Below are 17,358 nucleotides of genomic sequence, written 5' to 3'. Positions count from 1 at the left end.
TCTTTTTTCTCTAAAAACAAACGATCAAAAATGGGTAAATTTTTTGTAGAGTTTCAATCGCCATAAAAGAGTTTCTTTTCTCTTGGAAAATATTTTTTTCTCTTAGTAACGACGGAAATTTAGTAGGGCTTTAAAAAGCATTTCTACAAGCTTTTGAAGTCGTATATAGGATATTTGAAACACACACTTTTTCATGTGTATTTTCAGAAAACATACCTAGCTTTAGTTAACAGTCGTATCAATAATTTATTGTCTTTATTAATTATTCATATTGTTAACATTACTTTAGTCCATTTTTTTATGTCAAGAAATGTATCTTTCTGTGATTGTTTATAACAGACAACAGCAAACAGTCAACGTTCATGACCCTTGAAGTAAATTAAGTTGAGGTAATTTGAAAAAAAAGACATTTAAGAATGAAACAAGAGAGGAAAAAAAGACTTAAAATCAATTCTACTTGATGAAGAAGAAGCAGTAACAATTCGAAGGGCAGAAGGAGGACAATCATCAGTAACTGGGGAAATGGTACAGGAAGTTTTTATTTCCTGTTGGAGGAAAGTTGCACAGTTAAACCCTTTACCCCTTGAGAATACTGCTCAGACAAAAGTAACCAATCAAAATTTATTGAGGACGTTCAAATAAAAGTCATTTCTTCAATCGATTGGGCTAACTATTGGCAAAGAAAATTTAAGAATAAAAATTTTAACGTCAATTTTGTATAATTGAATTATCATTTAGATGTATTTTATCAACTATAAGTATAAAACAAAAGCTGTAACAGCTTTTACCTAGGAAAATGCGGCACTACGGTATTGGCTATATGCCATGAACACACAACCCTCTCTCAATACTGTCCTACTGGCCTTCTCACCCTCTAGTTGCATCTCCAAGTGGTCCCGTTGGCCTCGTGCCTACTCGTTGTTACACAAACTTTTCCTTTGCTAACCTTTATCCTTCGGTATGTTATTCATACGACATCTTAAGTGAATTGCACGTGCCATCCTCAATATTTCTTTTTCCTGTCTCTCTACGTTCTTTAATATTGGCTAGAGAAACATCACCAATTTTTATGTTACATGTTTCTTGACAACTAGAATAAATACGTCAATAAATGGATTTTATCCAAAAATGAACGAATTTCTGGGTGTAAAAAAATCTTCTACCCATGCAAGTCAATGTAAATATATTTATTGCCAATATTTTTTGTCGATTGTCTATTTTTTTATTGAAGGTTTTTTTCTATATTTGTTGTATTGATAACAAAAAATATTGTGATGAAAATTTTATCTATTTTCTTTTTCCTTCTAGTGGGAGGGGGGGGGAGATATAATTTTGTCACTAGCTGTTCTTTAACACGATAAAATAATTTTTTGCATCAGCAATGGATGCTATTTTATTCATGTATATTTAATCGATGTAACCTTATACGATTATGCAAGGCTTGAATAAAATGAAATATGAGTATTATTATGCATAATTATACACGTGTGAAAGACGTATATTAATTTGTCTCATTCAATGACTCGTTTATTTATTGAAGTATAAATTTGAAATTCTAATATTTTAAAACAGAAAAAAAATCTACCTTCATTTTTTTCGCTGAATAAAATAAATTGAAGAATTTATTTGTAACATTTAAATTTTTTAAAAGATCTTTTGTCGTGTCAATTTTTCATTGTTTCTAATTATAAATAAACAAACATTTTGAGACGTTAAAGTGGATGAAATTATTGATAATTAAAGCTTCAGAATTATATTCTCGGCCATGTCTGGGTCGTTGGGAATCAAAGGGATGCTTAACATATTTTCTACAAGTTTCTTATTCAAGACATAAGAACATTGTTGACATTTGCTAAAGTTAGAATATAAAAACCAACACTTGTAAATTTATGACAATCAGATTATCATTACTTCCTTCTATAACTCTGTTTGGTCTCACCGTACATGGTTTAAAAATAACAATCATGACTTATCTAATAAATAAAATGGTTACCTGATATAAATAAAGTGCACAAATAGAGTCCAGTATAAGTTTTATTTTCTGGAATATTTATAATACTTGAAGTAAGTGATAATAAACTGTTATTTAATTCAAACGGAAGGTCATTAAAAGGCAATTAAGTAGCTTTATTTGAAGGTGCAAGAGACTAATTTAAGCATATAGTTCATGCAACAGCACTCCTTTAGATAAGATTTTAATAGAAAAAAGATGAATAAAAATTCGAAAGCTTTTGGGTGCAGTGCATAAATCTAAGCAGTGCCCTTGAAATATTGAATAAATATTTAAGAAATAAAATAATGAAAACTTGCATTAAAGATAAAGTGCCCATAGAAGCATCGATAAAGAAGTGTGCACAGGTGTAAAAGATATAAAATAAAAGAAAGTTGAAGTTGTAAAGTAGAATTGAGAGTTTCTTTATTTTCTCTGAAATGATATTCGTCATTGAGCAAGTACCTCGAGTCGCCGTGTTCCTCCGCACCATTCCGGTGGGGGCATGGGTCCTGCCTCGGTCTGAGGACAGGGGTCAGCCCCCATTTCTCGATGAACTCGATGCGGGAAATCTTGGCGCTTCGCGGCGGTTACGAGAGGGGGCGATTCCCCCTCCCGAGCTCCATGCCCCCGAGCGCCGCACCCCCGCAACCCCCTGCAATCGGCTGGCCGCCCCCGCAGCAGCAGCCTGCAGCCACCAAAATGGCTGCTCCTTCCAGGCCTACAACGGAAAATCTCCGTGTCACTGGAACACCCCGTGAACAAATGATGCGCGTTAACGCGACTATTTTTCAGCGTTTGTCCCTCGGCTATTTTTAACGTTCAATCCACTATTACACCTGATGGTCACTGATAGAAACAATTAATAAACGACCAACAATATCACCAGAATCGTACAACGACAATGCTTTCTCTGGTTGCCGTCGCGACGCCTTCTCCTCTCGCGTTGCGTCGCATCCTCGCTGTTGGTACGCGGATTATAGATCGTAGCAGGTTCTCTTGGCGCGGTATATTCAACTCACGAACCACTGAGAAAGCACACCTTACGCAGATGTCGCGTGAGCTAGCCTTTTACACGTCTTTCTCTTGATTTTCTTTTCTGCTTCTTCTGATAAGCTATCTTCTGTGGGGTTTTACTGGCAACTCTCTTCTCTGCTTTCACCCTCACACGTACACAGACACACACACACTCTCTCTCTCTCTTTCTCGCTCGTTTGCTTTTTCTGTCTTTGTCTTTGTCTATCACCCTCACCCTTTTCCTCGCTCTCACTTGGCAATCGTTCGTTCTTTTTCTCCCTCGACTACTTGGTAGATCACTAGCACCACTGTATCACTGTAAGGAGCGTCACGCCGACTCCAAACAACCTAGGAGTGTCCATCTCAAAATATATATTCGGTTCCTTGAGTAATTCTAAAGCACTCACTTTGATTCACTTGGCATTATCTTGGCTACTATCACGATACTCTCGTTCGCTGCCTACTTTTGTTCGTCATCCTAATTTTAAGATTCATCACCGGCACATAATAATAAGCAATGAATGTCACGACCAAAGTGACTACTGGCCGTGACGATGACGACGACAGTGAGGATGAAACACAACGTGAGCGTGTCGCAGTGACGTTTTTCAAAACAGAAAAGATAGATCTCGACAGCATCAGCCGCATCAACGGCGCAGACTCTCGTTATTTCTCTCTTTCTCTCCCTCTCTCTCTCCCTCTTTCTTTTTTTTCTCTCTCTCTCTCTCTCTCTCTTTCTCTTTTTATTCTGACATTTTTATACTGTCACATTCTCTCTCACACTGCACACGCACTGCTCGCAAATTTTTTTTAATCTTTAACAAAAATACTTTTTATGATAAACACTTATTTCATATTGCACCTTGGACTCTCCAGTCGTCCACGAAGTTCACGCTTTGATTATTTATTTCCTTTCGTTTTTAACAACAACGAATTCACGGACGCGAACAGAGCCTAAAGCTTCTCAGAGCTTGCAAGGCCGCGGTGCGCTACCCGCCTGCCCGCCTGCCAGCCAGCCTGCCTGTCAGCCTGAACTGCGCGCACCCCCCACCTGATTCTCATCCCCCCTTTCATCTCCCACTCGAGTCGTGCGTCCTTCACTACCCCGCAGTACAGCACCACTTCTATCTTTTTTCTTCACTTTTCTTCTCTTCTCTACTTATGTATTCATCCATCTGTCTCACTCATGTTATCCTCAATGTATCACGTACGATGCGTGTCCAATTGCTCCTTTGATCCGATACATCATTAAAAGTCCATGCTTGCTAACTGCACCAATGTCATGTTTTTCTCTTGTCTTTTTTTCACGTTTTTCAGCTCCGCAAATACAAGCACGAATGAGCTATTAAATGTAACAAAAAAATACCACAAGTTTCAATGGTTACTTTAGTAGCATACGATTACACTACACAAGTCTCCATAATTTCACTTGGATTAAAGTCAAGAAATTACAGAGACTTGACTGGAAGAACATTCAAGAGAATATAGATTGGAAAGCAACTTTTAAGCAAAACAACGTACAGATATTGACAACAGTTTTACTGCAAAATATCTGACATGCAAGAGAGTAGATGAATTGAAAGTTGTCACAAAGTCGACGTGCTAGAAATGCACCAGTTGGTTATCAAAATGACTATCACTATAAAAAATACACGTACTCTCAAGAAGAATAAGAAGGATAAGATAGTGTGAAACATTGATTAAATGAGTCAACTTGTCAATGCCATTCTTTTACTTGTTCTTTGACTTGTTCTCTCGTCAAATTATGAATGATCATAGCAAGGAAGGTAGGAATCAAGTGACATTGAAAAGTACCATCAATTATATTTAGTTAAAAATATATATAAAATATCCAAATCACACTATGATATAAAACTCTGATTCGTTGGATAAATCTTCCTAGATCTTTGAGAATAGTGCGTGAGTAAGGAAGGGTGGAGCCATTCTCCACATTTGTCGCGAGAAACGTGACACGATGGAATAGGTACTCGAGTGTGGGAAGCGTAAACGAGGGTGAGAACTAATAATAGGGGAAGAAGTACGGTGTACCGCAAAGTATGAGCGGATCGATGAACGAAAATTTTCATAAATTAACGGAAATAATGAATTGGTGATTAAAGAGCTGGAAAAAATGTTCAAGTTTATTCAAACACTCAATAAATGATGACAGCCTGATTATCACAATTATATAACTATTTTTGAAAGTTTGCCGTGCAAATAATCAAATTCACGCGAGCTTTCTCATGTTGATGATACGGGCCTTGCAAAATCATGATACAGCGTCGCGGAGAATCGTCAATTTTCGTAGGTGCTCGGCCATGCGCCATGTCTGTTTCGCGCACGACTTCTTCGAGTACCACTGGAGTCGAGCGCGCGCGTCATCGAGAAGGTATGAGAGATATAGGGGAAAACATGAAGGCAGGTGGAAATAAGGGAGGGTTGCTAGTATACGCACGCTCGCCAACTGCACAATTTCCATCTATAGACTGGCGAAAATCCATCGTTGTGTTAGAAAAAAAAATACACTGTTGGAAACATCATTCATTTCTACTTTTCTATCAACCACCCTATTCATTGTGATAACAAGTAAAGTTGACAATAAATATCACAGAGGTCGGTATTGGACTAATTAACGATTGTGAGGATGGAAAAGAGAATAGTTGGAAAATTAGAAAGATCAGTGTGCTTATAGCTTGTTGGTATGGCATTGATTGTAGAGAGAACCGGCAGCGTGTCGCGTGCCTGTCGAAAAAAGATAGGAGAGGGTGAGCAGTTGAGGATGAGGTAAAAGAGGAGAGAATGTTGATGCTCATCTCTCTCATGTCTTGGTTAACTCTTGTTGGCTTTAGTCTGTCTTTCTCCCTCCAACCACGCGCAATCAATACTCCCCCACCGGTTATCTCACCAGCCCCAACTCTCGTTGGTAGGTACATTCTAGCAACCCTGCTGTACGCTACCCAATCCTCGGCTTACTACCGGGACCTTCTATACACCACGCGCACGACGTTTGCGCTTTCTCTCTCCTTCTCTTTAAAAGCTTCATCTGTCGACCAAAGCTTTCTCTTTAAATCTATTTCCTCCCCTTCTTCTTATTTCTAACCCCTTACACCCACACCCGTTTATCGTTCCCTCATGGCTTCCGCCATGATCGAATCAGCTGATTTCACTGCCTACCTCTCAGCTCCCTGCGTTTACTAAGCTCCTTCTCTTGCTTACTTTCAATGCTCACCAGATTTCCACTCGGTCTAATGCCACTGAGCAATGAACTAAGTCGAGCGCATGTCGGACTTATGGTATGCCTATATCACTTATGGGGCTTGTGTAACTGTATGCGTGTATCATTGGATCCCATTGTTCTGATATATCGACATCAAAGAAACCGGTTTATTTGAAGAAACGATAGCTCCACACGGTCAGTGACTATTGCTATTGCATTGTATTCAATATTGTTACTCTTCTCAATTTAACATCTATTATTATATAATACACCTTTTGTTATGGTAATTTTTAATATATTCTGGTTAAATTATGTTTTATGAATGCAATAAAATAGACGGAAGTATTGATTTTAGGAAATTTACTCACATTCTTGTGCTATTTATTGTTAGTTATTGAACATTATGTTTTGTTATTGTTGAAAATATTTTCTTTACGATTTCAAATGAGAATGGCAATAAAAATATCAATAAAGATTTTAGATATTTTCTTCAATACCTCAATATTATTATCAATAAATACTGTGTCAATTCTTTATAGATATTTGACAAGATTAGAAATGATTTTGTTCCAATTTTAAATATTCATTTATCGACTTTATTAGAATATTTCAATTAATAGTCGGTCTATTAATAATCTATATCACTTCTCATTGAATATGAAATTTCTTTTTTTGGATTCATTCACAACAAAGAGAAGAAAATATGATAGTTAAATAAAAGGTTCACATTAATTTTCTCCACTCAATCTATTATCTGAATGAAGATTAATTTGCTGATATGAAAAAATATATATATAAAATGGCACTTGACTATGCTCAGCTCATTATGGATTTGCTCTTGACATAATCACAATCAAGTCATCTAAAGAATAATATCAATTTAATCCCGAGAAATTGAAATATGCTATATAGACGATTACAATAAAGAAGATTGTATGATTTAGCGATCATGATTTATGAATAACTTGTACTATTTTCGACTTGCCTTGCAGAACAAGAAAATATTCACCAGATTATTTAATATCAAGTAAGTAATGCATCATGATGAAAAAGAGACCATTATATTATTAAAATTCTGAAATTTATAGAAGATTTGGATATTTTATTTTAAAATTTTTTCCATCTATTTGTTGCAGTCAATTAAGATACTGCTGGCAAAGAGAAAAATGAAAGAAGCATGGCTATCCTTTCTGTTAAATTAAATAATTAATTTAGATTCATTAAGGAATGTTAGAGAAAAATTGATGATAGCAAATAGATGTTTTTTGTTTGTTGAATTCAACAAAGATAAGTATGGATAAAAATTTGCAATAAAAATAAATGAGCTTCAGGGAATTACTTGTAAGATTATTTTCTTGAAAGCCTACATTCTTTTAATATTCCAAGTATTAAAATAGTTCTGATCGATGTGCAAAAAGCATTTTTAGGAAAAAAAATTTAGGTTAGGATCTATCAAAGTAAATAATACTGACGAATTTAGAGCGTTTGGCGAATTCAGTTTTCGATGCGACATGGAGGTACGCCAGTGTTCGAACGTCACGTCCGCAACTATCTGGCCATTGGAAATACAATTTTTTGGAACATCTCCATTTTTATATCATGTTTTTTCTATTTTCTAAGAATACTGTAAGATACATTTCTCCTTTCGATACAGATCTTTTCTTGGCTTGCTATTTTCATGCAGATCTACGTGTATTGGTATTTATAGACAAGCATAAGACTTATACACGAGCAGTTGCAACAAAGCTTTTTAACAACAACTCATCGTTTGAAGCAGCCTTTATAAAAAGACAATGTTATGAACAGTATTAGTGTACTTGATAACTGATCCCCATTGTTTATAATACCTAAGAGTAACTCAAGAGTGCCAACATTTGGTGCAATAAAAGGTTAAAGGTCAAGAGACTTGAAAAGATCTTTAGATACTCTGCCAAAAAATAACGTGTATTTTATATAAACATGCATGAGATATTGATGTGAAATATTGTTGGATGCAAACTACAGTTCAATATAATTTGACCATTCATTTCAATTTTGTTTTTGATATCGATTGAGAAGAATATCCCTTTTGGAATATCTTGTCAATAATTTCAATTAAATGGATATTTTTTATTTTCTCCAATCGATATTTATTTCAAGTCAAATAATTTAAACTGATTTTATATATGAATGAATAAATGATTCATAGTTACATTTCGTTATTCATAAGTAGATATATATTTTTTTCTTGGAATAAAATTACAGTAAATTTTAGTGTAAAAAAAATTCGATTCATTATTCGTTATTGGATTTCAAGGGAAAATTGATACAAAAAATTCCTATGCCTTTTCAACTTGAAAAAAAAAATATTAACGATAACTTGATAAGCTTGACTTCACTTTTGCCTAAAGAAAAATTGCGGAAAATCAAATTTTTCAAATTAAAGTAATTTCTTTAAGGTTAAAAAAATGGAAGTTTTTATGGAAAAAATTTTATTTGCAGTCAATTTCCTTGAAGTACAAAGTCTAGTATATTTAATTATTCTCCACCCGTATAATATGAAATTAGCAGCTCATCTTTTTATCAAAAAAAAAAAAGGAAAAAAAGTGACATTAGTATTAAAATGATTTTTTTATTTTAACCCTGGAGTAATTTTGAAAGTGAAAATTTCTTCATAAGCACAAACGAATCAATGAGTAGAAATAAATCATCATTAAATAACTCATTACAAACAATGAATACAGAATAAATTAGATTTTTAATGAAAGAAAGTAAAAAAGGCTTCTTATTTTTCAGCAAATCGATATTATTCAATGAAATTACAGCAAGCTATTAAATCACGTTGTTGGAACGAGTTCAAAGTACTTTTTTTATGTCTCTTTTCATTGATTTACGATCTGGTTTGACGAGAAAGACGACAGTAATATAGTTAAAGTGAGAAAGCACGATTATCAAGGGTATAAAGGGGGCAAAGAGCTGAAGCAGAACGAGGACTGCTTGAAACGAGAATGAGGCGGGGTAGTTACGTGAAAAAACGAGTTGTATGTGCTATGGTGTGTGCGTCATGTCGCGGGGTCCATTCACCAGCTTGGTTAGTTGCTGAAGGTAAAACGGGGCTAGGTCGACACTGGAAATCTAGGTCAGCTTCCTTGTTTCTTCGCCGAAGCGCATTCAGGATGGTAATGCTTGTGCCTATTCTTGTGTATGCGGCCTTCGTGTACATCAATGGAGTATGCATTATGCTCTCTAGCAGATGTCTAACATTATAAAACTATATATTGACTTCAGTTTGGGTTGCTAGTTATTCTATTAGACAGTTTACGTAAACATAAAATGCATATAATAGCTTTCTATACACTTACTGTATCTTTTTTTTTATTATATCAATATTTTTCATGAAAGTTGATATTCTTATTCGTAAATATTTTCCTACACTTTAATATCACTTTTCATTCATGATATACAACAATTAAAATTTTTGTTATTATTATTATTATAAAATTAAAATAAATAATTATTTTTCATTGCTGGGTATGCTCATCAATGAAATGAAGTCCCTCTATTCACCATTCTGTAATTATACTCGCAAATGCTGCAGCGTATTTAGAAGTTACAAACGCAGCGGAATTATTTATAATAATCCGGTCATTGCCATTACTTCTTAATTCCAAGTTTAATCATTGACGTCATGTTCAAACAGGCCAGCGACCACGAGTAAGATGAATATAGTCAACTGTTTTCATATTAATTTCAAGCAGGAATTAATTTAGTTTGAGCAATTAATAATTGTTGATGGTATCGTAACTTAATTGATTTTTGTTTATTTATTTTGTCTTTTGAGGCGCAACTTTTTTCCGCTTAGTTATGAGAGCTTTCATGAGATGATCGATCGTGTTCAAACAAATGCTTCTCATGTGCTATATATAGCATTTCTTTTATTAATAGCACAGTAGAGCCCGTAACCACTTGCGTTAAGGAACTTGATGACTCTGATCAAACAAACTGACATTGTCCAACTGTTTACTGACCGAATTTTTAAGTTCCTTTTTTTTGGTTCATGTTGTTAAATAGTCTATCAACATTGAAACGAGAATAAAGTTTCAGTTATTATGGGAATAAGCTTCTTAAGAGCTTATTCATAGTAAGCTCTGTTTGAATTTATTTATGTTTAGACTGTGATCATCAATGTGTATACATACAATGAATAGTAAATCGTTAAAATTTTGACTTTTCCATCTGATTAAGGAATGTTTGTATTTATTATTCTAAGAAAAGTGTTAAAAGCTCAATTTTAACTCGAATTATCAAAGGACAAAAGAAGAGGATTTGTTTAGAATAAAAAACTATTGAAACTGTAATATCTGTACAACTGCAAATTATTTACAGTTGAAAAATAGAAATCGTACAACCAAAAATGGTGAAAAAGAAGCGGTTGACGTTATTGACTTATAAAAGAATTGTTCAGCTAGAAAGTGTGGCCATCAATCGGTGTCATCGGGCAAAGCTCTAGGATCGAATGTAGAATACCTCAAATGTAAAATTTCTACATTTATCCTCAAACGAAAGCAGAGATTTAACTGGTAAAATTTTATCCTTCATGTTCTGCTGAGCAAGAGAGATCTCGACTTGAAACATCGAGTAAGTATGCTTACGGTACAATTTGAAGCAACTTCAGGGAGATGGCGCTAGTATAAAAAACTGTGATATCGATATTACTGCACCAGAGCTTTTTGTCTGACCTTACTCCTATCCTACTACTATCGCATTCTCAACATGCATAATATTACTCGTGCAATAAACTGCATTTGTCCACTTTGAAAAATAGCTACTATTTTTCTGAAAATTTAAATTTTATTGTAAATTATAATAAATGGAAGAAAAAATTTTGTAGTGTGAAAGGAATATTTTTTTTTTAAAGTTTAAGAAATTATTTTTTCACACCTTAACATGCAATTTTTTTTATTTCTGATGAAATCAGATTACCATCTGAAATGTACCACGTGTGTAATTTTTTTAAAGAAACTTAATATATATTTACATACAATTATTGTTCTCAACTGTTAACATGTTAGTAAGTACTTTTCAACTTGTAAAAAAATTACTATCATCTGTCATTAAGAAGTAAAGCTTTTTAAAACTATTGTTAAAAGTATCGAACTTCTTAATGGACTTATTTGTTGAATACTACTTCAAGACTTTTTAAAAAAAAATTATCCGAAATAAATTATTCATTGATCTAATAAAAAAACTTTCTTGAAATGCTTTCTTTATGATTATGAATATTACTATGCTACTTTAAAACCATCCTATTACTTGTTTTATTTTCTTTTTTTACCTTTCCATTGAATCATCGTCATAAATAATAAATTCGATAACCAATTAAGAATATACTTTCATAAAAAAATGCTAAAGAAAGTGTATTTAATTATGAAAAATAGTGTCAGAAAAATATCCAATGAGTCATAGAGCTATGAAGGTATATTTTCGATTAATCATCAATGACACATGGATCCTTGAGAATTAATTAAAACATAAGGCATTTCTGTAAACATATTTTCGAGGAAAATGTTTAGCAAATATAATTTCACAAGGATAGAATTAAATTTAATTAAATCTAACTTTCTTCTACTCTAATACTACATCCATGCCATTTAATTAAAATGAATTCTTTAACGAAAGTGTAAAGGATTTACATTACATTAATAAATTATCTAAGTGACAAAAATGTGATTATTTTTTATAAGCATTAAATACCGATATAATTCATGAAAGTAAAACTTCATTTTTATATTATCCTGTATTTTTCGTTGTCAGATAGATAATACTGAAATAGCTATGCGTGCCGACGTGAAAGTTGATAATTCATGACAGAAAATGTGTAATACATATGCAATGACATTATTATATTTATATTCTTTCAACGTTACTACATGCAGTATTATATTCTCTTTATTAAAAATACTATATGTGTGAATTTACATCAAAGTTCTAAAAAAAAAAGCTCAGTTTTAATTTCTAAAAAATACTAGTATCACATTTTGGATAAAAAATTTTTTTAATAACTTTCTGTATCAATAATTTGGCTAATTTTTGGTTTTTTTTTTCATCAGATTTTTTCATCAATGTAAAAAAAAAGTTTCTACAATTTTGTGTAATGTTTTATTGGATATTTTTTTGTGAGTTTTTTTTTTACAGAATAGACTGAATGAATAAAATGAAAAGAAAAAATGGAGCTTTATGATAAAAAAAGACTTGGAAACATGAAGTTGTAAACAAGACAAGTATGTGCATCTGTGATAAAATGTTAATGCTTGTATAAGTCACTTATGTCAGTAACGTAATGTCTATACTTTACATGTTTAAGGTCCAAGAGTTGCTGCCAATTTTATTGTACTTTGAACGACACATTAAAAGTATAATAAGTCTTAAAATGATCTGACAAACAAGTAGTTACAATCCGATATACATTTTATAGGCCATTATTATGATTTGATTCATTTAAAGCTTGCGACCTAGAATCATCTGCATGTATGTGTTTAAAAATATGCTCGGAAATTCTTTCGTGCTAGGGTGTAATTTTACAGTATTGAGATAATATCGTCTTGTAACCCCGTTCCGGTTTATTTGGCTGTTCATTTAAATTTTTTTGAAAGAAACTTCATCTATCTATAGTTAGATAAATCCACATGTACAGGACAGTTCAGTGTCAAGAAAGTAATATCCAAAACTTCCGGATGGCATGACTAGATTCTGTTATACTGATATCATTCTGATAGTCATTTGCGATCTACTACTTGTTCATTTTCACCTTTAATCTCTCTAATACTTTTGCTTATGACTCTAGAGTAATCTAAATAAAGAACACGGAAAAAATAATGCTAGAACTAATTGATTACAAAGACTTTTTTTACTATTGTATTTTAACTTAACATATTAAAGCATGAAATGACTGACTACATAAATAAGTAACTGGTATAAGTTGCAGTATAAATATATATATTGATAATTAATTTTAACTATTAGCTCTAAGGAAAATTTTTCAACAGAGTTTTTTTATATTTTGTCCTTATTAAATTCATCTTTTTTCGTTGTTAAAATTCCTTTCGTTTCACTTTTATTATTCAGATACACTTTTCTAAGGAATGAATGACATATTCAGACATTTTTCATTTATGGAAAATATTCAAGTGAGTGCATGCCTGTATACTTTTTTCTCACTAAAATAAAACTTCGAATACTATACATAAAAATGCTAGTATTTAGAAAAAATAGAAAAAAAAAGAGAATCAATTTCAAATGGCTGTAAAATTCGAATACAGTATATCATACCACCGAAAATTTATTGAAACATGCATATTTTCAGTTGAATAGTTTAATTTATAAAATTCATACAATTTCCGGAAGAATATTCCGACTATCATACGCGTCAATTTAGATAATTCTGCTCTGATTAAATACTTTGTTTAATGTAAACAATTTGACAGTGGTTGAGTTATATTGTACTTAAGTGAATGAGAATTGTTAGAAACAAAACAGAAACTTGGAGGAATGAAAAATAAATATTGCTCTCGGTGTTAATTCAATCATTTTCCGAGGATTTATCAGTAAAGCTGTTATTATATCACTCAAGATGTAATCAGTGTCAAATAATGAACATGATGCTGTGAATCGGTACTATGACCATTTGATCTCTAGTATACTGCATCGATAGTTCATTGTCGAGAAACATAGTTCCTATGCCGCATTGGTTGAAGGCCTTACTAGTTGATATTGGAAATCAATTCAACTACCGTGGAATGCTTTAGTCAAGCTATTCAAATTGCGGTATGCTCAACTCCATAAATTTGAGAATAAATTAATTGGATGGTATAAAAAATTGTTCATTACAAAATCAAAGTATCAAGATAAAAAGTAAGTGTTTGAGAGGTGATGAACAGGTTGAACGTGGCTTTACCTAGGTATTTTCAGATAATAGATACTCGTTAGATGCCTGTTGCTTGGAAGATGTTAAAGGTTACTACTTTACATATACCTGAATGATGTGCAAAGTGATAAACTTGATAGTGAATTGATTGATTCGTTCAGAATATTCAATCTAGTAAATCAAAAACAATATTTTCAGTGATTTGAATGGCTGAAATTCTTGAAACTTGTTGAGGAAACATCAAGAAGTAGACATAAGACGTGAAGGTAAAATACTAGCGTGCAATTGCAATGTTTCAAAATGGATGATTTGATGATTAAATAATGCTGAGTAAATCGTTTAAATTCAATCTTTATATGATATATTGAGAGTTGGTTTATACTGTAAGTAGAGTTCTTTCATTGTTCGATTAATATTAGAACGAGGAACTCACAAGTGGTGATGCCGGTGCTCAGGGTATTTCCCGTGACGATCCTCTGAGAATCCATAGATGCTAGCTACCGCGGCCATGTTTCACTTTAAATACACTTTAATATTAAATGTTGTAAAATTAATAAATTCATCAAAAATCAATAGAAAAACGTTGTTTTCCATTGAGTATTTTAATGTCTTCGTTAGCATATTGAATTAATTAAAAAAATTCCTTCGTATACTACAATCACTACTCAAATTCATTCTACCGTATGCATGATGCAAAAATTTCCACACCCGCATTATCTTTCTTGTTAACTTTAACCTAACAAATAAGATCGATATCGAGATTAAACTGGATACACGTTTAATGTGCACTTACGAGGGAAATTATTTTTAAAAGTAAAAGAAAAAAACTCGACAGAATAAATTGTTAAATGCAATTTTTTTTTACACAGCTCACAAAATAAATATAATAATGAATAATAAATTGCATGGGCTTTTGTTTGTATCTAAAGCTTGTCTATAATACTCATATGAAACATTAATATCACAACTTTCGTAATTTATTTAGTTTAAAATTAAATGAAACGATTTTTCTTTTCACGAAACCTTCACATTATATTAATTGTAGATTATTTTTATTCACGATTATTATCAGGTATTTCATGTTTCATTTAAACTGTTTTTTTTTATTTTATCATAAACGTTCGTAAAAATATCGAATGATTTAGCAAAATATATTGTCGATTTTTTTGTGAAAAAATTGTTTAATGTTCAAATATCGGAGTAAATTTTTTGTACACTTGATACAAAGAAAACGGCATGATGAGATATTAAAGTTTTTATCACTCATGTATGCACGATGTATGTATACTCCACAGCACTATTAAGTATCAGAAAAAAATAGTGCTAATAATTTGCAATGGTGTGTGTTATGTTTCGGTATATATATGTACATAAAATATCACTCAACCATAGAAATTTGTAGCTTTAATACATAACGTTTTCTATACATAAACGCGCCAACTTCGATCCACACGCTTCGTTTACCCTAACTTGGCTTGTCATGTGGGTGAATTGTCATTCACACGCTACACGCCTTTCTCGACTGAGTGGAGCGGTAAACCACAACATAAAAAGACTGTAAAATCGTAATAAATAAAATAAATCAATTAAAGTAAAAAAATGTGCTAAGTAAAATCAATATCACATAAAAACATACTCTATTTTCTCAATATCCTTAAATGAATTATTCTATTTACAAAGCTTAATATTGTTTAAATGGAAACACTAAGATAGTTAAAGTAAAGTATACTTTCTAATTACATAATTGACTAGAATGATAAATGAATAATTTTTTTCTAAGAAAAATAATGGTTTCATTATCAATACTTTTATCATTTTTATCATATGTAACCTTTGTTTATTATTGATACCCATCACTTTTGACATTTTTAAATGAGTGAAAAAAAAGTGCACACTAACAAAAAACATTTGGAAAAAAGAGCTTTTATTGTTTAAGAGCATGGAGAACTTTCTGAAAATTATCAAGTTCACTTCATTATTATGTGTATGAAAATCAATAAAGTTTTTTACAAAGGATTATTTTTATCACTACAATCATATTTATGAAAATGAAAAATTATTATTATTTTTATTGTGATAAAATAAATAAGTAAAATAATAAAAGTTTATTTCTATTTTTTTTTTGTTGAGAAATTGCAATAGTTTATTTTCACAATTCGATTATGATGAATAAGCTAATATCAACTGTATGGACAATAACTCGTGTAATTAAAGAGATCAATAGCTTTCGAGCGCGTATTCAAGCCGAGCACAATTTTCTAGCACCATTGACCATATCGCGCGAAAACTAATATATAACCCTTTGTCGTCCAACAATTAATAGAAGAGTAATTGTCACTCGTCGTATCGATGTTGTCGCACAACAGTAGCTCACAACTAATGTCACACTTGTGTGCTAGGAGCTCGTTGTATCGCTTGGTAGGGGTCTAACAACCGACGTGTGACACTGCCAAGTGGAAAGGGATAAAAGTGGCGAGACAAAGCGCTAGTGATGCACGAGTGAGGTCGCATATTGCATTGTCTTTAGTCAAAGAAACCAAATCAGCTCCCAAACTCTCTATAACTATAATTGGATATCTGAATACCGCAGCAATAATTAATTAATAGTTTATCGGAAAGCTAATCATTGTATTGCTGATGCTTAACAAAAATTTTCTAAGGAACTGATTCCTCAATCTTTTTCATTGAAAAGTATAGAACTTTTTGGAAACATTTACTTATTTTCTCTTACTTTATAATTGATAGGTAAACGTTATTGAATTAATTATTCTCTACGCGAGGAATAAATAAAGTTTTTCTGTGTTCTTGTACTCTTTGCGATACCAAAAGACTATTGCTTATTGAATCATTATTTATGACGATGACAAACACTTTTTCTTAGATTAATATCACTTTGTACTTTATTATCCAACTGGTTTACTAAGGTAAATATTTGATTAGCATTTTCACGCAATCGTATCAAATTTATTGCTAAAAAAAATTCCCCATTATAGTTTCATTTCTATGATTCATGAAAAGAGTGGCGATTAAACGAATGTTTTTTTTTTTTTTTAAAGGATAATATGCTTGAAAAATTCTAAAGTCAATGTAGAATAAGTCTTAAATCTCATTCGTCGCTTATCATTTAAACGTTTTTAAATCCTATGATGGGTAAAAGAATTCAAGAGATTTTTCATTCAAAGTTTCTTCAATGAAGAAATGTAATGTAAACCAAATGACGAGCGATCTTTA

At 32.1% G+C, this 17,358-nt stretch overlaps 1 protein-coding gene across 7 annotated transcripts in view; it reads right to left on the bottom strand.

Annotated features, from left to right (window-relative positions):
* The window catches only part of shaker (Potassium voltage-gated channel protein Shaker), a 92,169-nt gene that overhangs the window by 13,160 nt on the left and 61,651 nt on the right, over positions 1-17,358 (bottom strand). Inside the window, exon 1 of one of the 7 annotated variants that reach the window (XM_035079871.1) lies at positions 14,561-14,650. The exons of the other annotated variants lie outside the window; for them this stretch is intronic. Coding sequence (XP_034935762.1) covers positions 14,561-14,637 — 77 coding nt within the window. The 5' untranslated portion in view covers positions 14,638-14,650. Of the gene's footprint in view, positions 1-14,560; positions 14,651-17,358 lie in introns of those variants that run through there. 7 annotated transcript variants of the gene reach the window in all.

This window comes from Chelonus insularis, unplaced genomic scaffold (assembly GCF_013357705.1).
Source record: "Chelonus insularis isolate UGA/USDA-ARS -01 unplaced genomic scaffold, ASM1335770v1 contig_25_pilon, whole genome shotgun sequence".
NCBI classification, from domain to species: Eukaryota; Metazoa; Arthropoda; class Insecta; order Hymenoptera; family Braconidae; genus Chelonus; species Chelonus insularis.
The sequence above is the reverse complement of the archived record's forward strand: the minus strand, read 5'-3'. Positions and strand labels throughout refer to the sequence as shown.